This window comes from Archocentrus centrarchus, chromosome 9 (assembly GCF_007364275.1).
Source record: "Archocentrus centrarchus isolate MPI-CPG fArcCen1 chromosome 9, fArcCen1, whole genome shotgun sequence".
Taxonomy (NCBI): Eukaryota; Metazoa; Chordata; class Actinopteri; order Cichliformes; family Cichlidae; genus Archocentrus; species Archocentrus centrarchus.
Genome location: NC_044354.1, coordinates 5,497,833 through 5,522,345, shown reverse-complemented (window position 1 = coordinate 5,522,345; position 24,513 = coordinate 5,497,833). Strand labels below are relative to the sequence as shown.

General features: G+C 42.9%; 1 protein-coding gene across 1 annotated transcript; it reads left to right on the top strand.

The window, feature by feature from the left end:
- The first annotated feature begins 4,550 nt into the window (after positions 1–4,550).
- snx18a (sorting nexin 18a) lies at positions 4,551–16,193 on the top strand. The gene is made up of 2 exons (XM_030737212.1): positions 4,551–6,385; positions 15,811–16,193. The coding sequence occupies exons 1-2, from the start codon at positions 4,876–4,878 to the stop codon at positions 16,062–16,064; spliced, it is 1,764 nt and encodes a 587-aa protein (XP_030593072.1). The 5' UTR covers positions 4,551–4,875; the 3' UTR covers positions 16,065–16,193.
- Positions 16,194–24,513: the final 8,320 nt, after the last annotated feature.

Genomic DNA, 24,513 nt, shown 5'->3' with positions numbered 1-24,513 from the left:
CACGATACGTCACGCGCATTTTGCGCACGCATAACCGGTCACGTGACCAAACACATGGGTCGTTTATTTTCACTGTGAGACGGCACACCGCTAAATCGGTCTTCTGTTTATTTTTATTTTGTACAATTTCATTTTATGGATTTTCAGTGGATTTCACAGATTATTTCTGTTTATGTTTTCATCGCGATTCTTATTATTTAATAACAAATAATCCCTTGGCGTTGAAGATGAATAGATTTTGTCATATCCTAATCTGTGTTACAGCCAAACGCCAAAGTAGGGATTATGGACTATACAGAGATCTATAAATTATTAAATCATTATATAACATTAACCATTTGGCTCAGATGTCATTTTCAAAGGAAGGGGGCGATTCTGGCAGCATGCTGCCTGGAGTACTAATGTCACGTCAACTTAAAAAAAATAAAAAAAATAAAAAATACTGTACTTACATTCCACCAGATCACTGATATTCACACATATCTAACACATATTTTAATTTCAGCTGCAGTTTTCTACAATATTATTGAGCTTTCAATCAGACTAAAACAACTTCTGTCATATACATACACTATACATAATGAATAAGAAGAGATCACATGGTACAGCTGTGAGTCTGAAGAAGGTAGTTAGAAGAAATAATACATATACAGTTGCATAACAGCCTACCATAAAGAGTCATGTAAAGGAAATCTAATGTAACTTGAAGAAGCAGGACAGGTTTATTGCCTACCACTATGGCACCCCCCGGGACTATGTAAACATGCTTTAATCCCATTACTTTCCCCACCAGACTCCAAATTAAACTCTCAGTGGGCATAGCTTCAAATTAGCAGGACAAAAGTAGCAAGAATTATCTAGAGCAAAGAAAAATTAGAGCTCACGCAATGCAATTATGTGATATCAGTGTAAATCAAAAGGCTTCTTATGTGATGCAAGCTGCATGCTGAAGTCATTTTTAGCCCTGGAGACCACATCCCTCTTCAATATTTAATGTGATGTGCTATTAAGGAAACCTCCCTGAAGTCAGTAAATTAAGGTGAAATGGATGTCCTGTGGACAAGTCTGTAAGGTGTAGAGAAGTGGTTAGAAGACTCAAAAGGATAAAACTGCTTTTGATATAATTTGCAGAGAATTTCAAACGTGCAATATATACATTAATGTTCTCCTTTTCTGGAAAGCTGGCTCACTCAAATGTGAGTGGAGAGACCCCTGGTGGCCTAAAGGTACATACATGGTGGTTGAGATAACAGCACATCGCATTCAGAGCTTCCAACACCCCCAAACACACACACACACACACACACACACACACACACACACACACACACACACACACACACACGCAAAGTTTCAAGGACAACCCACATCCAGGAGAGAAGGTCAGAACCACAAACCTGGCTCATAGCAGATTTATTTGACTACCTGAGCTCAGAGTCACCAGATCCCCCCAAATTTATATGTGTAAATAGTGTTTGTGTGAGACAATTTGGGACATGTTAGCAATGCTGGGGAGGGAATCTGAACTTCCTCATTTTAAAATAAAAATACAATAAACTGTGCAGGGTGACAGATACCTTTTGTGAGCCTTTAGCAATCTTTAGCCACTTATGATGCACATTCATGATATTGTCAAAAGTATTCAGTCACCCATCCAAATCATTGAATTCATGTGTTCAAATCACTTCCATGGCCACAGGTGTATAAAACCAAGCAGCTAGGCATGCAGACTGCTTCTACAAACATTTGTGAAAGAATGGGTCACTCTCAGAAGATGGCCCCTTCCTTCCACCAGTGCACAAAGCAGCTCCATAAAGACATGGATGAGTGAGTTTGGTGTGGAAGAACTAGACTGGTCTGCACAGAGTCCTGACCTCAACCCAACAGCACACCTTTGGGATGAATTAGAGAGGAGACTGTGAGCCAGGCCTTCTCATCCAACATCAGTGTCTGACCTCACAAATGCATTTCTGGAAATCCTTCCCAGAAGAGTTGAAGCTGTTATAGCTGCAAAGGGTGGCTGGCATCATATTAAACCCTATGGATTAAGAATGGGATGTCACTCAAGTTCATATGCATGAGAAGGCAGGCGAGTGAATACATTTAATATAGTGTATACTGTGTCATTGCACGCCATCCATCCATGTGTGAAAATCAAAAATCACTCTAGCAAAAGAGACAAAAATTCTGTTTATCTCTGTATATACTACCACTTCATTTTCTTGAAGTGGTCCATCATATTCACCAAAATCTGCAAAGCTTGTTACTTTTTGGTGACTTTTTTGATGGACATCGCATTAGACAGGCTAACCTTCACTTGACTGTAATAAAAAGCCTTCTGTGCTTTCTTCACATGCGTTGCGTAAAAGGTGAACTTTGGAAAAGTGCATATCCTGCAGAGCCAGTCAAGATGTGGGACAGGAGGATACGGGATAAAAAGGCTGTGTAGCCCCACATAAAAAGAGCATCTGGTCACCCTATACCTGAGCGACAACTGCCTCCATAATTTTGTTATAAGTCCATTCACTAAGATGATATTCCTTTCATTTCATGTTGAGTGAATTAAAAAAGTGATTAAAACACACACACACACACACACACACACACACACACACACACACACACACACACACACACACAAGCACAGCTCATTTATAATTGAGTTCAAATGCTTTCTTTATTCAGATGTTTATTGTCATCACTGATATTATTTGCTTCTATAGCACTTTGGATAATGTAAAGCTTTCACCGAGAAACAAAACAAAAGAGAGCCACAGGGGGGCAGTGTCTGCCAAAGCAAACTGGATTTACAGCCCTGTCTGTGCTGTCCAGTGCGCGTCTCTCCCAAGAAAATGCTTACCTGCTGTGTGTAACGCCACGTAAACATAGCTTAAAAGGCTTGATTTAATAAAATCTAGTGTTCTGCATTCCATGTAGAATTATATTTTAACAGGTTGTAAAAAGCCTACAGACTATGGGACATTAAACAAATCACTGGAAGCAATACTTATGAGTTAATTAGAAGCTTCATCAGTTTGCCAGCCCTGAAGCTGCTGAAGTAAATTGCATCCTTTCTGCAGAATCAGATCATTAACATGAACGTTATTTCTATTTCAAATAATACCATAAATCTTTATGGGTGCTAAAACGTCAGCTCCTGCTCAAAAAGGGTAAGCAAAGCAATAATCTTCCTCAGTTTTTTATTAACACTTTTGCCCTTTTTGGAACTTGACATTAAAGATTAGTTGATGGGATAGAGTTTTATTCATTTTAAAGCTATCGGATTGGCAGCGGGTTTTGGTCTTTAGATCAAATGCAGTGTGAACTGTAGGGCTCTGAATGATTTATGCCAAAAGTGTGCGCTAAAGGACTCATGAATAAATGTTACAATAGTAATTTTGTTGCAATAAACCAATCTGAGGAGAGCATTTTAAATATTTGGTTGGCCAAGTCGTGTGCACAATTATGATTTGATTTGTATAAAATATAATAATATGCTGGATATAACAAATGAACATCCAGCATGCAAAGATGTCTTAAAGAAGACATAAGTAATTCCACCACTCAGCCATGAACTGAAAGTGGTACGAGTGCTAAGAATGCGGACCAGTCAGTATATCGGTATTTTGTAGGCATTACTGTTAAGATCCTGAGAAACCACAGGATCCCAGCCTCACATCTAATCTGGCATATCCATCAGCTGCTGTCTTATCTCGAACTGGTGGGTCTGTTAGTAGTGTTAGCAGTTGCTTTGATAATTTTAAAACCACATGAAGTGACACATTTTCATTCGTTTTCTAAATACATTTACTCTTGTATTTCAAGAATGAGAAAACTGATTGCTTTGTAGGTAGTTATAATTTACAGGAAATATATTTAAAGGATAAAAAAAAAAATCCATTCATTGCACTTGGATTGATGACTTCTCTGGTTCAAAAATGTTGAAATGGCCCTCTTAATAACTTTAATTCCAGTATGTTCAAGGTTACAGCTGCCATTAAGTGGTAATAATTGAATATTCAAAATATTGAGGAAACAGCTGAAGTTATTTCCTCAACATTTTGAGGCATATTTAAACCTTGTACCTTTCTTTGTTATGCCCTTGCTCCACTGCTAATAATTAACTACTGTGTAGTGCGTCAGGAGTCAGGCAGCTTTTTATAATGTACCTGCTTGAAGGTTAATCATTATGCATAATCTTAATTTGAAGTACATTACCTCGAATATGTAGACTACATTCAAAGAGTTCTTATCCACTCACGCAATATGTAAAACTCCATAGCATGACCTTAGCACATACTTTAAAACTCAGAGCATGTGCTGATGTCATCAGCTGTTATTGTCTCCTGCTCCCACGCCGGCTGGTCGGTTTGTCTGCGTTATGCCTTCCTGTGTATTAATCACCCAACAAGCCTGAAGAAGCTCGCAGCGCTCACGGGTGGTTGATTTGTATTGTCTGGGTGGATCGCAGCGCGCTGTTGCTCCGCCCTCGATTATTCAGCCTGGTCGACGTGCGGCTGCTGCACAGCATGTGAAGGCAGAAGCGTCCGACAGGGATCGGAGCGAGGCTGCTGGAGTCAGATTAGTGTTGTTGTAGGGAGGGAAAATAAAAAAAAAATCCTCAATTCAGGTTCACACGCTGCAACCTCTGGATTAAAAACACCGCAGTGTTTTCTCAGGCGTTTCCAACAGGGAGGACGGCACTGAAAGGATTTGCGCAAATCGCTGTTATAGAAGTTTGTACGCGGAGTTTCGAGAGTAGTTTCGGGTGGGCTGACCGAGCTAGCCCGGCTGCCCGCTGTGCCTCCCTCCTGTCACGGCCAGCCAGCCGTAAGTGAGCCCGCTGTCCTGCTCTCCTTCCAGCTGTGGTGAATCATGGCGCTCAAAGCCAGAGCGCTGTACGACTTCAACTCTGAAAACCCCGGCGAGGTGTCGGTGAGGGAGAATGAAATCCTAACTTTGTACGGCGAAAAGGACATTGAGGGCTGGTTGGAAGGGGTGAACAGCAAAGGAGAAAGGGGACTGTTCCCCGCTTCGTACGTGGAGATCTTGAGGAACGACGCCGCCTCCACGGTCAACAACAACAGCTGCAGCACATCTGGGAACGCTTACCTGGACTCCAGATACGCAAACATCCCATCCGGGGGGTTTGACGGCTCTCATAAACCTAAAGTTGATAACTTATCTAAACCGTCTGCTCCTGCTTTCGCCACTTTCTCTCAGCCTCTGCAACAGCCGCAGCATCACAGTTACCAGCAGCCCAGCCAAGGGAGCGATGATGACTGGGATGATGACTGGGATGACAGCTCCACTGTGGCAGATGAGCCAGGTACTATTGGAGGACGGTACCATGACTATGAAGGCAATGGGCCCTCTACTTACAGAGTGACAACATCCTCAGTGTCAAGAGGTAATGCGCAGCAAGCAAAGAGCTCTGCTACAGTCAGCAGGAACCTGAACAGGTTCTCAACTTTTGTGAAGTCAGGGGGAGAGGCGTTTGTGCTCGGGGAGGCATCTGGCTTTGTGAAAGATGGGGATAAAATCTGTGTGGTGATGGGCACGTATGGTCCAGAGTGGCAAGAGAACCCTTACCCATTCACCTGCGCGATTGATGACCCCACTAAACAGACCAAGTTCAAGGGCATGAAAAGTTACATTTCCTATAAGCTGACACCCACGCACACGCAGAACCAGGTGAACAGGAGGTATAAGCACTTTGACTGGCTGTATGCTCGGCTGGTGGAGAAGTTTCCTGTTATCTCAGTGCCGCACATTCCAGAGAAGCAGGCCACAGGGCGCTTCGAGGAGGACTTCATATCCAAGAGGAGGAAGGGCCTCATATGGTGGATGAACCACATGACCAGCCACCCTGTCCTGGCCAGGTGTGATGTTTTCCAGCACTTCCTCACCTGCAACAGCGCAGACGAGAAGGCCTGGAAGCAGGGGAAGAGGAAGGCGGAGAAGGACGAGATGGTCGGAGCCAACTTTTTCCTCACCATCAGCCCCCCACCGGCTCCACTAGACTTCCAGGAGGTGGAGAGCAAAATAGACGGATTCAAGACTTTCACCAAAAGAATGGACGACAGCACCTTGCAGCTCAATGCCACTGTCAACGAGTTTGCCCGAAAGCAGATCAGTGGCTTCAAGAAGGAGTATCAAAAAGTAGGGATGTCATTTAAGGTCCTCAGCCAAGCCTTCGAAATGGACCAGCAGGTATATTCTGTAGGACTCAACCAGGCTATCTCCTTCACTGGGGACACATTTGAAGCCATCGGAGAATATTTTGCTGAGCAGCCGAGCAAGGATCTCGACCCAATCATGGATTTGTTAGCTCTTTACCAAGGACACCTGGCAAACTACCCAGACATCATCCATGTCCAGAAAGGTAAACACAGCCATAGACATTTTCTAGATTTATCACCTTTTCCTTCGAGGAGCCTCAGTAGGCAAATTCTTCTTATTATTATTATTATTTTATTGATTCATGGCACATCAGGAATTAACTATAATCAATGTAAACAAATGTATGCTGGGAACATAAAAGACCAAACTGAACTACAAAGCCGGGAATGTGTGAGATGCGCACAGTTCAGATCCAGGAAAAACACTAGAGGACAAAAAAAAATTCAAATGTTTCTTAATCCCAGTGTTCCAGTCCATTTAAAACTCACCACATATACACTTAAAGTGTGTGGCAACTGCAGGATCATAAATACTGTTTCTAGGCTTTAGTTTCAACCACAGGTCTGGCTGAGGTGCAGCCAGCAGGTTAAGTAAAGCAATAAGTGTGTTTTCTAGCTGTCACAAGATAAACAGGGTAATTTGTCTGAGACATAGTTGCTGTTGTTAGACTGCAGCCAAGTTATTACACAGGATATGGTATCTTTGCAAAACAAATAGCCAGTATTTGCATTTAGAAATGGGTTTACCTGCTGCTGCCACTGTTTGACCCACCTGTTGAAATGATTGGGTGGAACCCTTTGGTCTCTGTTTGAGTTTCCATTGCTGGTGAAGCATCACGTGGACGCAGAGAACGTCCTTCCCTGACGAAGCTGAGTCATTCCTAAATGATGTGCGCTTGTTTTTTTAGTCTTTACACAGATTAAGTAAATTGTTAGACTAATCTAGGCCATCCTCCTTCCTACAGGGCCCTGACCCAATAATTGTTCATTGTGTGGCAAAATGTCACTCTCATGAGAGGCAACACTGTTACGCAAAAGGCACCGTGGAACTGTTTAGAGGGACGCTCTCACAACCGCTGCGGACAGTACATGCTGCAAAGTTGCTTCTTGAAAAGAGAGAATAATATTGCAAAAGAAAAAGAAAACCCAAACTGCTCTTCTGGTCTGTAGGTCATACCTGAGAGGCCGCCTTCCGCTTTTGTAATTACAAACTGAGAATCCTATCTGAAACATTGCAGTTTCAGATAGGGTCAGCATACACTCAAACGAATCCTTTTAGTGCCCTGTCCTGCTAAACACATCGTCCTTGTGCTTAATTTGTCAGATATTTAAAAAAAAAAAAACAAAAAAAAAACTTTAAAACTTGCCAAAATTACATTATGGCAGTGATTTAAGTTGAGCCCCTAAAAACATTGGGTCCTTTCACTCCACCCTCGATGACGGCGGGTGAGGAAACAGGACAGGCTGTGTCGTGGCTGCGGTGGGATGCAAACTTCCCAGTCAGCTCAAAATCAAGATCGCCACGTAGGCCACATACAGCCCCAAATAAGGTGACAGCCACTTACACAGTCTGGTGTGATAAGCCCAGCCTAATTCCACAGATACGATATTTGGAAGACCTTGCTGCAGGCACAATATTAAGATGACAGAGCGGTGCAAGCACAGCTGTGAAATAAAGACGAGAAAAGACAGGGCACGCAGCAGATGAAAGGAAGAGCATATTGAATCTAAAATTACTTTGATCTCCTCTTGCTCTTTCCCTTTTTCTGAGTCCAGTTGAGCTTGTTGTTTTTCCCCATATTAGTATTCCAGTCCTTGTAATCATTCTTCAATAGTTTATTTCAAACAAGACAGAATTACAGCTTTATTCAAACTTATCATATCTATAAGAGACTGTAAACACTTATAATCCTGCACGGTAGCTGCAGACATAGAGGATGTGCTTACTTTACATGAAATATTTCTAAATGTGTTCTTGTTTATGACACCTGAATGGAAGCCTGTCACTCAGACCGGCCGAGGAGCATTAAATGCAAATACCTGCTGCGAAGGTATCCATGCAGGTATTAATATATTCAGGCTCCAGTGTGTATTTATATTGTCTGCTCACCTCTGTCTTGTATAATTAGCCACCACTTGACAACTGCTGGTTAATACTGCAGTGAAACACTATAATTAGAGCGACGGGTATCTGAATGATTAAGGTTTATATGAAACACTGAGAGCTTAGATTTCACTGTCACATTGTTGAAAAGACAATACCGCGGGGATGGGAACTTAAAGGTAAACCAGCCACGTGCATGCTCTTCAATAATACTCTTTAATGATAAACTTTCATTTTCATTTCCATCTATTGCTTGGTTTTAATCTGCCGTCGCCACATGCAGAGGAAGTGTCCCGTTAGCCTCCCTCTGCACCCGAAAAGAGGACAGACCACATCCTTTGTTGTCAGAAACAAAAGCACACGTTTCCAGAGTACAAGTGACATCAGCTGGGATTGAAAGGAGATCTATGTTACTTTCATTTCCAGCTTGATATTTTTATTCTTGGACTCCACTTGAGCAGCTTCACATCTTCTAAATAATCCTGTGCTTTTGTGCAGCCCCTCACTTCACCCTCTGTCTGAAGCAAAGCATTCCTCCCCCACCCTTTTAAAGCCAGCTTTCTTCTGATTGGCTGGCTCTTTTAAACCAAAGGTTAAAACAACACCTGGGTGGGGCTTCTGCGCTCACAGTGTTATGCCTGGTAAATCCGTATTAGAGATTTCTCCTCTCTGTGATGTCACACAGAGCCAAGAGTAGAAAAAGACTGCAGTGAAATGGAGTGTTTAAAGCGGGGTGAAGCCTGAGCTTTTGTCTCGCAGGGATTATTTGAACACATGCTGGCCTCCTTATTTGAAATTTTAGTCATATTAATTATGAACACCCACATGATAACAGCATATATATGACAGAAAATAAGGGAAAGCAGAAAAGGTTATCACAGTGTCATTTTTCCTTTTTTTATTTTTTGAAGGTTATCTCTGGAGGTGGTCTTGCACAGATATGATGGTTTTTATCTGTGATAAAAACACAGCAAAGCAGCTGCTTATCAGTCTATTTTTAGTTTCCTGTTTCTGTCTCACTGGGACCGCAGACTCCAGGCAGGTTTTTTAGTTGTCTGAATACAAGTGACTAGTGAAATGTGAGCTTTCCTGCAGAGGGACATTGACCGTCACCCTATTGATCTCCACCTCTGCAGGGACCACATTAGCTGTTAGAGTGCAGCCTAGCAGGGACAATGCTAGCTCACACTATTGACATCATATATGGCTTTGCTTTAAAAAGCCTGTTGAGCTTTACAGCCATTATATTTACAGTAATCTAATATTGAGGCTCGCATTGTTGCGATGTTTCCACTAACTTGAGGCTCTTGAGAAACGGTTATTAGGATTTTTGCCATCCAGGAATAACAGTGAGTACAATTTGTGTTGGTTGTCAAAGAATAGGGGTGTAACATGAACACGAATATAAAAAAACAACAACTTTTGACTGTATATGTTTTGGTCTAAATTTAGTTTAGCTGCTATCAGTATGTAGAAGTGAAAGTGCAGCTTTTTTTCTTCTGAGTTGACCTTGTCTGTTAGCCAACATTAAACAACAGCCACTTCAGCTGCTGAAATTTCCTGTTCAGATATAACTTTGTGTGATAAAACTGATCTAGCTGTTAGTTTTTCTTTGAGGAAAAATGTGCTGATTGCATGCAAGAGCACAACATTATGTTCTGATCTCTCTAATATAGTAGCATTTCCTCAAAAGATGTGTGTTTTTTTTTTTTAATCAGTCAATTAAAAATGCTCAGACACCAAGTTTTTATCAGGCTTAAAAAGTAGTATTAACACATCATTGTACTTGGCTGTAAAGAGGAAGTTTACTGTTGCTTGCTGTCTATTTTAATCCCATAGATTGCACACACAGCACACATTCAGTTAGAGAGCATCTAAAAGTTATGTTGAAGGCAAAATGTTTTTTCTGTTTTTGCTTTCCCTCCTTTATCCCTGTTCTGACCTTTTTTTTTAATTTATGGATTTAATTCCCTTGTTATTTTTACCAATTCAGCACATCCTTAAGAGCAGTATTTTGTCTGATCTCATCAATTTTTATCACCACATGGAGTTATAAAACAATGGCAGGCACACAAAAGGAAAGCATCGATTTACAAGGATGTCAGGCTTTCCTGCTGAGTCAGCCTTTCAGCAGGCACCCCTTCTGTGCAAACTCCGAGGGTCTGTCTGATATATTGTTGACGGGTATTTAAATGTCCTCTGATGCACAAATGGATGGGAGAGGTGACAGAGGGATGAGATGGGCATTGCAGCTGGTTGTCCAGGTCACGGGCTCGCTGTAGCTTGGTGTTGTGCAACCAGGGATTACGTAAGACCTGAAACGGCTGCCTCCAGTAAGCCCAGGAGGGCAGGGTGCCACCTCCGTGCGGGGAGGACTTCTACATGAACACTATCAGTGATGGGTTTATGCACCTATCAGTATATCTGTATCTAGCAAATATAAAATAAGCTTCATCTCAGATACAGCGAGTAGCTTTAAAACTGGAAGGTGAAGAAGCCACAAGGAGAAGTAGAAGTAGTAAGTTAGAACTCAGACGTCACATACAGTATTCTGTGAGACCTGCCACGTTATATGGTTTGGAAATGGTGGCACTGCCGAAAAGACAGGCGACAGAGCTGAAGATGCGAAAATTTTCACTGGGAGTGACTAGGATGGACAAAATTTGAAATGAGCACATTAGAGGGACCGCTCAGGTCGAGCAATTAGGATACAAAGTTAGAGAGGCAAGGCTGAGATGGTGTGGACATGTGCAAAGCATGTTGAATATGGAGCTGCCAGGCAGGAGGAAAAGAGGTAGATCACAGAGGAGGTTCATGGATGTAGTGAAAGGGGACATGTAGAGGGTTGGCGTGACAGAAGAAGATGCTCGGCCCGTGGTCTTGTTAATCCGGCCCGTCGAAGATTGGTACAGAGTTACCCAAATCAAATCATATCATAATTATGACTGAGGATTCTGAGAATTGCTACAACAAAACTAACTCCAGACTTTGATGCACTGGCAAAAACAACACTGTTCCCCCTAAAAGTAAATGTGAGTAGTAATACTGTAATGCCTTTTTTTGTTTTGAATTTATGCTTGATGTATGCATCTGGTGCTGGCCCGGCCTGTCTGTCAAATTTCAAAAAGTTAATGTGGCCCCAGAGCCAAAAAGTTTGCCCACCCCTGTGCTAGGGACAGGGTGAGATGGAGGCAGACAATCCACTGTGGTGACCCTGAAGGGAACAGGCAAAAGAAGAAGAAGAGGATTACACAAGATAACAGTTGCTCTTGTTTCACGATTGTTTCGAAGAATTTCCTCAGCAGCGATAACATGAACACAGTAACACAGTGAGATTTTACCTCACTAATTTCTGTTCCCAGTTTGCCTGTGATTGACTGATGAAGTCTGCAGTGTTACATATTCCACGTCTGAAAAAGGCTTCTTCCCCTGTTAGCAGTTCTGATTGTGCAACAGGTCTGCAAAACTAACCTGCAGCAGGAGTGAAAATCACACGGCTCTGCATATTACACTTGGTTGACACCATCTCCCCTGTGACCGAACTCTTGCCTTTCTCAAAGTCTCCAGGGTAACAGGTATTACCTCTTAATCCATTAGTGGGCTTTTGAAACACAGGAAGGCAGAGACATTTAAGGTACAGGTAAATACCTTCAGGATTAATATTTAAGTCTTCTATATGCTGTTTCCACCACTGAGATAATAACCCAAAATTTTGACTTATGAATGGCCAAAAAAAAAAAAAAAGCTCTTTTTTTCCAGTGGTGTTTAAAGCTTCCATACTTTAAACATCTGGGGTTAACCTCAGGTGACTTTTTTTTTTTTTCCCACGCCCCTTCACCTCTCTTTCTGTCATGTTCAGTCTGTTATACGTCACACTAATCGCAAAGATGTGGGTTAAACTGCAGCTGAATGAAGTACAGCCAGAAGGCAAACTGAGCAGATTTTGGCCTCGATCATATGGTCTTACAGCTTGAGTGTATGTAAAGAAAAAGGAAGGCGCTTTCTGCAAAACCAGGGTGGTGGGTTAGGTCAGTATGTCCTTTGTGGTGTCACATTTCAGGAAACAAGTAAGCTGCATCTGTGTTTCTACTGAGTGCTGCTGGTGACTCAGCTCATATAATGATAACAACAACAAAAAAAAAAAATCCCATGACACAAAAACACAGGAAGTTTTTCATGCCTTAAGGCCACAAATCTCACCTCCAGACTGTGAAGCCACGATTGCAGTTGGCTGTGCCGTACGTGTTGTTTCACTCCGCTTGCTACATCACGCCAGTGTCAACACCATCCATCCACGTGCAGTGAATCACATCAGCGCTGGTTTCAAAGTATGGGTCAAACCAGTGTTTCAGCATGGACCAAGGTGTTAGTTACTCTGGGCGTAATTTTCTGGACAGTTTGGTTTTGGAAATGCTGTAAAATGACAAGCACGATGTCTTATTTTGTACACGCAGCAGTCCACAGAGAACACAGAGAATCAGCAAGTCTTCACAAATCAAAAACTGGAACTATGTTATACATTTTCTTTGAAATACCCTCCATTTCTCTAACTTTAAAGCTAGTTTCATACTCCCTCTTATCGAAACTGTAGAAACTGCAGTTATTTTTGATTAGGTCAAATTCGAAGAACCAAAAGGAATTGTAAGAAATTGTGTGGGGGCGCACACGCGGCTTTCATGTTCCCATCTGTGGCTGTCCTGTTTGCTTCCAGCTGTGATATGTGATCATTTTTTAAGTAGCGAGTTCAGAGTGAACATCACTTCCCACTACTTTCTCTCACTCTGCAGCTTAACACTAATTTCTCGTGACATTTCTTCCTTTTAGTCGGTCAGCAGTTTGACAAGTCATCAGCCATGAGCTCCTGGTGTTGTGACTCTGCTTTCTGCTCTCATTGAACCCCCTGTCTGGAAAACTGGAGGCTAATTTCCTGTTTTGTTTTTTTTTTCCTTTCTCTTGACTAAAGGTTTATTTTTCAGCAACCAAAAGTAGGTAGTGCGTTCTTGTAAATGAAGCAGAAATTGATAAGTATGTGAAAATGCAGGCTTATAAACCATCATTTCTGGTGCTCTGACACCACAAGAGTCCACCACAGTGACGACAGCAAGTAGTTCTTTGTGGATGTGCGACGGGCTCGAGCAGGCACTGCTGCTACTTTCAGTATGAGTATGATTTTGTGGGTTTGCTGCAAGGGCTTCACTAAAGGTGCAATCACAGTTTTTCATAATTCACACAAATGCACAACAAACATGCAACACTTGAACTCGATCAGGTATTCGGATGAGTTTGTAACGACCAAATTACCCATTATAATAATTTGCCCCTTTAGTCACAAATATTCTTGGTAGTTGAGAGAAACTGCCAGGAAAATCCCTTAAATGGTTGGCCCAGGCTTTGAAATGACTTAATGTGATGGATATTTTTAGACTTGGGCTCCTAAATATAGATACAGATGTGTTCTCAGAGAGTTGTTCATGCTCGAAGTCTTCCAACTATTTTTGGTCAGTCTGATAAGTTAAAGGTTGAGTTTAACCAAATAAGAGAGGTTTCAAGTTTTGTTTTTTTTTTTGTTTTTTAAAGGGAAACTGCTCATATGTTGTTTTATCTGGTTGTGTCTGGATGTTTTTACATTAATACGTTAAAGCTCGACTGTGGGATTTTTACGTACGGTTTATTTTTTCAAACATGTTGGACTTTCCTGGATTATTTTTTTGTAAATAAAACCAGAATCTAATAATTTGCACAGTGTTTGAACTCTGTTAATAGTAGGAAACAATATTTAAGGTTGATTTCTTCTTTCTTTTTTTATCTATTGGTACATCGATCTTCTAAAATGCTTTTGAGCGGAGTTTCCTGTCTCTCTCCCCTCAGCCCAACCGGTCACAGCAGATGACCCACTGTCACCAAGTGCTGCTCACAGGGGGTCGTTTTGACTGTTGGGTTTTCTCTCTATTATATTGTCAGCGCCTTGAGGCGACTGTTTGTTGTGAATTGGCTCTATATAAATAAAGTAAAATAAAATTGAATTAAATTAACTGCTCATCTGAGTTGTAGGGGTAGCTGGAGCCTATCCCAGCTGTCACAGAGAGACAGACAACCATTCTCACCAGTTAACCTAACAAGCTCATGTTTGGACTGTGGGAGGAAACCCAGAGAGAACCCAAATGTGCCCCCAATGGCTGGCCATCGGATTTGAACCAGCGACTTTTTTGCTGTGAAGTGATATTGCTAACAACTGTATTTTTTTAATAGATGCTCTCTTTAAATTTTACTTCCAGCAACACATTTGCTCATTGGTAGCAGAATACTACATCAGCCAGAAGTTACTGTTTTGCCAGCAGTGAAGCAGAAATAAGTAACCAAATATGGCTGCAGAGAAGACTCACAGCTTACATGACAAGAAGGCTTACATGTGTGGCCTATATCAGATAGTGACAACAACAACTTGGAACCTGGTGGAAAAACCATAGACGCAAGCATGACATCATCCAGTGATTCATCCTTTTCACTGTGACTCAGTATCATCTAAAGAGGGATGCTTACTTTGGGTAGTGAAAACCAGACTTGCAACAAAATGCACCTACCAGAGGAACTGAATAGCCAGCTCCTGTGAGTGTTTTCCTTTTTTTAGAGTGTACGCATGCTAGGCACAGTTGCCAAACACGATCGTCCCAACCCCGCCTCTGACCTGAGTTTGTATTGTACTTAAAGACCCAAGCCAAGTAAGCCAAAGTTTATGTCAGCATTTCAACTCTTCTTTCTCGTGGTTGATCACTCTTTTTCATGCATACACACACTTTTTAAAAAAAAAAAAAAACCACAGTGAGGTTCCTGAATTCTTGAATTTTGTGGCTTAAATGGGATCGTATTTAGAAGCAGTGACACATTGCCTGAAGCTATCACAAGGCTTAACAGTAATTTTCACTGAGATAGCCATCATAGAGGAAGCAATGGACTTCCTTCTTGGACACTTAGAGGGATCACAGTGCACAAGTTTCTGATGCTGTGGTTAAGCATGCGTGCACTGGTGTGGCATGCAATCACCTGAAGCATACGCATCCCAATAATGCATATCTTTGAAGCTTGAATGGATTCATTTTGAAAAAAAAAAAATCACTCCAAGTGCTGATGTCACAAATTTCCTCGTTCCAGGCTGCAAACCTCTATTCATTTTGCAAGGTTGCATATATAGTGTTAAAAAATGGGCATTTTGCAGTTCTGGTTCCCTAATGTTAAGGTCAGTGGGTCCTGAGGGGATTAACACCACTTCAAACGTTTCCATCTTTTGTTCTGCAGCATAAAATATGTCAGTAAATGCACCACTTGTGAATTCTGAAGCCATTTCCTGTCCCAGAGAGGGTGTTTGCTAGCAAGTTCTGCACCGGAGGTGTAGTGGTGTGGGTGTTTTTCTGTTTGTCGAACATTGTCTTACATGTAACAGAAAACAAAAATAGTTAATAATGTGATTTTGGAACGAATAGAAAATAAATCTAAAAGTTCCTGCTGTTTTTTAATGTTTTTAAACAGGAGCGCTGACGAAGGTGAAGGAGAGCCAAAAGCATGTGGAGGAGGGCAAGATGGACCGGGCGCAGGCGGAAGGCATCAACGATCGCTGCAACATCATCTCCTGTGCTACGCTGGCTGAGATCCAGCATTTCCACCAGATCCGCGTGCGAGACTTTAAGGCGCAAATGCAGCACTACCTACAGCAGCAGATCACCTTCTTCCAAAAAATCACGGGCAAGCTAGAAGAGGCTCTGCAGAAGTACGACAACGCGTAATGGATTGCTCGTCTCGATCCACTGGTTTAGACTTGGTGATGAATGACCACGCACTCCCTTTGTCCAGCCTGCGGCATCTTGGCAAAGATCAGCCAGCTCCACACACACACACACACACACACACACGCACTGCTGAATCCTGCTTATCCAGCAGGGAGGGATTTTAAAGGAGATTATCCTCCAGTAATAGCAAAATTTCAACCAAATCCAGGTTTCAGTGTGCGTTGGCCACCTTTTCTCGGGCACCGGATGTCCTTGTTTAGGAGAGGATGGGTACTTTAATGAAGTTGGGTTATTTTTAAAACAAACTAAGTCTAATTCTTCTAGGTTTCTTGAGAATCAATAAAAATGATGGTGCGCCAGTTTGGTCTGTGGGTGACTTAAATCTAACTTTGTATTCGCTGCTGCCTACACATCTGGTGCAAAATTTCATATGTTAAGCATTTATAGCCTTTTATCTCTGGTGTGAACTGCTGAAGTGGCTGCCGCCTCAGGAGCAGCGATGCTCTCGTGGCCAACACACTGCCTTCTGGAAACACTCGAGCCCTTCCTGCTATAACTCTTCTCAGACAAACAGGACAAAATGTTTACAGTCTCCTCACTGTCACCACTGTGTCGCTGTGCCTTCTGATCATGTATCTCTGGTTATTTTTGTTAATAGCTCCTTAAAAGCTTTATATATTGATTGTGTAGAAATATGTTGTATTTGTTATTATAAAGCTACACATTTTGCAGTCTTTGGGGGAAGAAAAGATCGCCATGCTTTGAACGAGGGCAGTGGCTTTGATGGGGAATGATGTTACCTGATGATTATTTGAGGACTTTTTTTCTTAACGCTTGCAGTGTGATGACGTCAGGATCAGAGATGACCTGTTTTAATAATTAAAAATCCATGCTTTACTTACTGCACAGCAAACTGATTTTAGGGGACAAGGATGATGGAAACCTAACCATGCCGGATGCCTGAATTTGTTTTCAAATGCTGGTTTTCAGCCTTAGTTTTGAGGTAGTGCTCAGAGCCAGGATGCAAGGGGGTTCAGGGGTTCCTCACCTGTTTTAATAATGCAGTCCTTTTAATAGCACACTCATGTTTTTAACATTTTATGATGCCGGCTGCGTCATAAGAAGATTAATGTAGAAGCAGAGAGGCGAAATAAATTCCTTCTTCACAGAAATGTTGTTTGGTCCTCTGAGTTTTGTCAACTGCTTGAGAAATGTAATCACTTTATCTTAATTGCGTTTGGTTGCGAATGCGTTTGGTCAACAACTGGGGAAAAGCCAGCAGAAAAGGGTGCATGTGCTGACAGTTAATTAGCTGTCAGCAATCTTTCGTAGAGCCTCAGACAGACGAGCTTTCCATTTCACAACAGCACAAAGACAAAGAGAGCGAACTGCACGGCTCTGTGTGTTTCCTTGGCTGCATCCCCGGAGGAGGACCCGCTGCCGTGTTTGTGTTTTCTGATAAGCTCATGCTCAGCGCGCAGATCTGCTGACAGCGCAGGAGCCCGGCCGCCCATACGGGATATCTGGGACATCTGGTCACCGTTAAAAGTGTCAGAGTGGATGACAGTGAACACGTAGTGAAGAGGATGAGGTTAAATACAGCGGCTCGGAGAGGTTTTCGGTAGCTATTATCATCCCCACCAGTGGCGGTTTCTGATATGGGCGACATGGGCAGCCGCCCAGGGCGGCATTTCATCTAGGGTGGCATGACCGCCCCCCTCCCCCCAACGCATTGCGATCGCCGCAGCAGCGCCTACCGCACTGCTCCACTTGTGGGGTAATGGGCGCCCTCTGCCTGCTGTGTATTGCATGTAGCTTTCTGCAATGGTCAGACAGGTTGTAACAGAAGGAAAGGGGCAGGCGGGGGATTCTCTGTCTCGCTGTCACTGCTTCACTAGACCGTCACACACACACAGCGCTGCCCCGCCCCCTTCTCCTGCGAGTCAAGTGAAGCAGTGATGGCGTGAGAGTGAGACAGTCAGCCGGGTTCATTCATTCATGCCTGTACAGTTTTGGCCTGGTTACAGCCAACAGTAACTGCTGAATTATAAATAAAGGCAACTCACCCAAAGCTCTGTATATTTACCTCCGCCAAGGAGGTTATGTTTTCGGTTGCGTTGTTTGTTTGTCTGTCTGTCTGTTTGTCAGCAGAATTACTCCAAAAGTTATGAACGGATGTCACTGAAATTTTGTGGAGCGGTTGGAAATGACAAGAGGAAGCAGTGATTAAATTTTGGTGGCGATCCAAATCACGATCTGGATCCAGGAATTTTTTTTAAGGATTCTTCAGTATTGCGGGATACAGGCAGAGCCTTCCCCTTTAAGAGACACCACCCACTTTTCTCTGCCCCGTGTGTGTGTATGCGGGCTAGCGTGGGAGACGAGCGCGAGGGAAAAAGTGTGTTCGGTGGCGGTGGAAAAAGGAATAAAAGTTCTGTTGCTAAAATCCTTCGACTTGCTGCATTTCTCCGCCTTGCTAAAGGTGACCCACATGGATGAGCAAGTTAGTTACTAGCCACGAGCCAAGCGAAGTAGAGACCAGAGGTCTCCCTACTACGGTTAGGAGCCGCGATCTGGTCGAGGTAACACACTATTGCGGGATAGGGGGTTATTGTTGTCTGGGAAAGATGAAAGATTATTTCAAAGTATTTAGATACACGTATTACAGCGTCAGTGACCCTATGGCCTTGGCGGAGGTTTGCGCTCTCTGAGTGCTTCTAGTTAAATATATATCACACCTGGTGCTATTAACATGAGTTTCAATGGAGGTTTTGTTGTGTTGGGCTGGCAACTGTCAGTCAGATCTGACAACCCTGTGGATGGGCGGTGGTTATAACCTATTCAGCTTCAGTGCAAATTACGGCAGATGGAAAGGAAAAGGTCAAAGCCATCAGGTGTGCAGTTTAGGAAAAAGAGAAAAGAACAGGAGAAATAAGCAAAGATGAAGGTAAGCAGAAGCTGTGTAATATTTCAGTTTCTTCCATGTTTTTTCAAATAAAATTTAAAAGAAATTCTGAGTGTGCCTGTGATGGTGGGGAGACCTTCTGTTAAAACCTGTCTGTCAGACCATGGCAGAAAGCTACATGCACCACACAGCAGGTGCTCATTACCCCCCAAGTGGAGTAGTGCGGTAGGCGCTGCTGCGCGATTGCTATGGGGGGTTGGGGTGGGGGTGGGAGGGCGCCGGCAGGGATGCTCGCCCAGGGCGCCAAACAGGCTAGGACCGCCACTGATCCCCACCACCCATTACCGGGAAAACCAAGAAGCAGAATGACGCAAAATGTCTTATTTGTCAGGAAAAACTCGCCCCGTACAGGTCAGCCTTTGTTTCCTCTCTTGAGGCGGATACACTGTGAAGAACTTCAAGAAGACAAGAATTCATTTTGATAGGTGTGATATTGAAACGTTAATGTCAAATGCTCCCACCAGCAGATTATCGATCTGCTCGAAAACAGAAGACAAATGCAGAGGGTTACCACGAAACTGGATATTCTCCTGGCAATACATCCAACTGAAGGCAATTTTAAAATTATGCTAATTAAATATACCAGGATAATACTCATTACTATAATAAAACGCAGACATTAAAGCTTCTTTATGAGCAGTTAATGAATCCATTTCCCAAGGGATAAGCAGATGCCTTTTAAATCCAAAAAGACTAATCTTCTGCAGCCGTGCCAGCAGCCGTGTCACTGTACTCACATTGTTCCGAGCAATAACATTCTCACAGTGTTAATGTGTAATTTAGCACATTAATATTTGTTAATTAACCTGGACATGGTGCTAAATGAAAAGTTGGGGGGGGGGGGGGGGGCTGTCCTGTTTGTAAAACTGCCAAATCAATTGTCAGATACTGGTCATACCGAAGGAAAAAGTAAAAAAAGAAAAAAAAATAGGACTTCCTCTTCTGAGGTTTTGTGGTGATGCATCAAATAATCGTTGAGAAAATTCAGTACAAAGGGATGGACCATCTGACGTGGGCGCTCTCACCACGTCTTTTCCTGTTTTCTGTCGTTTCTGTTGAAATCTCTGGATTTCCTCTCCTGTGCAAACTCGACAACATCCACGCAGCCGTGAGCGAGCTCATCCCTCAGGCGCTCTGTCAGCGCTGCCAACGCCTGAGGAAATGGGTGCTCCTGTTTTTACATTCTTGTTCTGGCGGGCCTGAAGGTTTTTTTTTTTTTCCTGAGTGTGTTAAACATAAATGTTAGGCAAAAGAGTTTGGTTGATTAAGCTTAAGCACAGCTACTCTTTCTACGTGTGATAGTTGTGAAAAGTAGAAATTGCATGATTTTTAAAGACACCGATGTCACAGGATTGTATTTTAAGTTCTGCAAGAATGTGTCATTGTGTAAAGCCATCATGCAGTGTGCAAATGTCATCTCGAGAAAAGGGTTGGTGGTGGGCGGCGATGGTGTCTTGCTCACCGCAGTCTAGCCCCTGCAGGAAACAAACAGCTCTTAACTGACACTTGGATTGCTCATCAGGCAGCACAGTGTCAGCAGCCGGCCACATTCCACAGAGAGAGGAAAAAAATCAACGGGTACCAGAGCAGTGCCGGAAATACCGACTGGGGGGGTTAAGGGGTTACAACAGAGCACGGCGCAAGTGTAAATGGGGATGAGTGAAAAAGAGGGCGCAAGAGTCACAGCACTTCAGCACTAATGAAAAACATCACATGTCCAAAATAAGTTAGCGCTCCTCCTCTGAGACTTGGCTCTCTTCCTTTTGGACTTGGAGTGGATCTCTGGAATTCGCCGAATGTAACCCCAAAAATATTCTTTAGCCTCTCCAGCTTCTCTCCCTCAAAGGATAAAGTAACACTTGGATAGCTTTCACCTCTGCCCTCAGTAAACAGCTCCTTTCACCTTTTTAAACCCTGTTAACACAGATAATGAGAAGAACAGCAGCTGAGTGAAAGGGAGTTCTCCTGCATGTGACCTGGCACTGACTCTGCATTTGACCACATTAATTTCATCAGAACTGAATCAGTGTCTCGAGATCCTCGTGGAGATTATATGCTGCAATACACAGGTCCGATTCTTCCCAGAAACTGGGACAAAAAAACAAAACAAGACACTGAAACATAATTGGAACCTGTGCCAAAAAGCTGTGCAGCGTTTCACATCTGGTACCCTTAACTCGTACACCCCCCCCCCCCCCCCCCCCCCCCCCCTTCTTGAGAGCACTTGTACTCACATGACATAATTTCACACCATTCCTGCCATTGTGAGTTTGACCCAGGCTTCCTCTTATTGCTTCAGCTGATTAAAGGCTTCCAAAAGTTACATTATAATACCAGGAAATGCCCCGATGCAAACCACAACCTCGTATTTCTTTTTTATATTATTGAATTGAAAGAGGAAGCACATAACCAAACACAGGATTTCTGTTAAAGGAAACGGTTTGTTTCAAATGGCAGGGTGATATTTTATAGCTGAAGTGTGACTGTGAAATGACAGAACGTGTCATTGAAACTGCTCTTGTTTTTTTTTTTTGTTTTTTTGGTGGCTTTAATTCAGCTGTTTCAGTAACATACGAGCTCACGCCTGTAAACCAGGACTGCGCGCTCGTACTTGACTGGTCACCACCTGTCTGTGCCAGATGATGCTATATTATTGTCTGGCAAAAGTTATGCCAGGTACAGGTTTCTGCTACAATTTCATCTTCCAACATGCACAGTGGATGGGATCAAGTTTAAAGCTCCAACAGTACTCGTAGTACATAGAATAATTCAACTGAATCAGTTCAGTTCCACCTGGCTTAAAGCTGCAAGACCACATACCTAACCCATCCCTGCAGGTGCCTCATTAGCTCCTGTGAATGTGCAGTCCTGTGAAAGATTAACTACACCCTATGATTCAGTAGCTTGCAGAACCATCTTTAGCAGCAATAACTTGAAGTAATTGTTTTCAGCGTCTGACATCACTGTGGAGGAATATTGGCCCGCTCTTCTTTATAATCTCGCGTTAGTTCATTGAGGTTTGCAGGCCTTTGTTTATGCACAGCTCTTTCCTTTTTCAGACGTTCTGTTGCAGATTTCTTGGTGCGTTTGGGATCTTTGTCCTGTTGCATGATCTCATTTTTGACTCTAGAATACTTTGGTACACAGAGGCGTTCACGGTCGACTCAATGACGGCAAGTTGGCCCCCCATCTTGTGGCTGCAAAACAAACCCCAAACACTACCCCTCCACCACTGTGCTCGACAGCTGGTTTGAGGTGTTAGCGCTGATATTCTGTTTGGTTTTCACCAAACACGGTGAAGGTGCATTATGGCCAAACCTCTCCGCTTTGTCGTCGTCGATCCAAAGCACGCTGTTCCAGCACGTTGTGGTTTGTTCGGTTGCAGCTTTTCTGCCACGTTCTTGTCACAGAGGAGACGCTCTCTTCTGGCGACCCTTCCAAACAACCCATATGACTTTTGTTTGTTATGTAAGCGCTGGCAGAACTAAGATGCCAACTAAGTGACACAAGAGTTTACATTTACATTCACATAGTCACTTTGTTGTCACTGTGTTTATTTATATATTCATCACTCCAAGTCTGCATGTAAAAAAAAAAAAAAAAACTGCACACCAAAAAACTGACTTGAGTATCACTTCATAGTGTTTCCTCAGGCCATCAGGCGTCATGCAGTTCATTTTACCTGCATGTTTGATCGACTGGCTTGAAAATTATGATCCCATTTCAGGAATTTCTCTGTAAATTTTACTTCACTGGCACTGAACAAAAACATGCAGATGCTCGGATAAAATCACGCATCGCGTGTCCACATCATCCTCCGTCTTCTTTGTCCGCGCAGCTGAACAGCTTTCTTTCTTGTAGACTTCATGCTTTTGTGAGGCGTTTGCTTGTACTCAGCTGGAGGGGGGGGGGGGGGGGGGGGGGGGGGATCTGTTTTCAGTTACTGGCTTTTGATCTGAGGGGAGATTTTGCTCTGACACAGCTGACAGACTCAGGTGCGAAGGCGATATCAAACACTGAACCTCTGGCTTTAACTTGTTCTCTTTCTCCAGGGAAAACACGCAGAACCACTCTACATGAAAAACTGTGGAGGAAGAGTGAAGAAGCATGTTTTATGTCCTCCTGGGAGTTATTCAAATTTTTTTTTTTCCTCAGTGAAACTGAACCAGAGCTGAAAACTCCTTCAAGCAACAGCTGACTTTCACCATCAACAGGTCTCATATTTCACACAAAGTGCATTTTGGGAAGGCTGGTCAGTGCGGTTGTCCCCGGAGTGTCAAAGGTTTGAAGGGGGGGTGTTCAGCACGGTCCCTTAAACACGGATCACGTCGAAACACCGTCTTCCTTTGGTATCAGATCACGCGACGTGCCTGAAATATTTACGCCCTCCCATGTTTTTAAAAGAAAATGAAAGCATCTCATTTTTATGAAAACAGTTTGAGAGTACAGGATGTGCTATTGTTGTAAATGATTAATGAGGTGTTAATGAAGTCTAACACGCACTTGTGTCACTCCCAGGAGTCTGATTGCTTGCCCCACAGGGATACCGCTCACATACTTGAACTCGGTGAGTCTAAGTGGAATAAACCAAAGGAATTTCCTGATTTTAATTTCTGTAATCTTTCTTTTCTTAATCATTATATTATTTTATTACATAAGATCAACAGAAAACAACTGAAAAACAACTTCTTCCCAGTCAGGCCCACAGCAGAAAATGTCTCTTATCTTTATTCAGCTATGACGGTTAAATCTGTGAGCTGTGCGTGTTTTGGAGCTTTTCATTGCTTTAATGATATTTTGTTCAAATCCAGTACAAGTGGTTCTTAGTTGTGCAGGAACCGTGATTAGACAAACACGCCGGTCTGGTCAGCAGCTCCCATGAGATCATCCACTGACCTCAGTGCAGCAGCACCCTGCCCACTCCTGGGGCGAGGCTAGTCGTCCTGGAAAAGGCTCAGACATGCTACACCCTGCTTATAAAACATTATTTTAGGCTAAAAATCACATTTGCTGCGGCTAAATATTTTACTCTTCTTAATCTGATTCGGAATGAACACTGTATAGTATGTAGGTGGCTGTGGTCTGAAATAGCGCGAGAAGCACAACAAATACATCATTTTTGGGTTTGCCTAGTACTGGTATCATGAAATCAACATCCTGCCAGAGCCCCACCCACAGTTGGAGTTACTGGAAAATGTCCAGTACTAATTTCTGGCTGCTAAAAAAGACTTGAAGAGACCAGCTTGTGTAACTCGTCTGCTGACTTGCTTTAAGTTGCTATTGTTTTTTTTGTTTTTTTTTCCAAGCACAGACAAAAGCCAAAAGCTGCAGATATTGTTTGGAGGAACAGGTTAGGACACCGTCTGCAACTGCTGCTTCTTACATGTAGCACACAGCAGGAGATGATCCGCTTCAGACCTGTTCTCACTACCGGAAATTCAGTGTTTGGTTTAGGCAATGGAGCTGCTCGAGCAGTGAACG

Excerpts from the sequence above, each read along its gene's own strand:
- snx18a (XM_030737212.1), top strand. The coding sequence starts at position 4,876 with ATGGCGCTCAAAGCCAGAGCGCTGTACGACTTCAACTCTGAAAACCCC. Across the intron at positions 6,386-15,810 it reads CATCATCCATGTCCAGAAAG|GAGCGCTGACGAAGGTGAAG; the intron begins GTAAACACAGCC and ends GTTTTTAAACAG.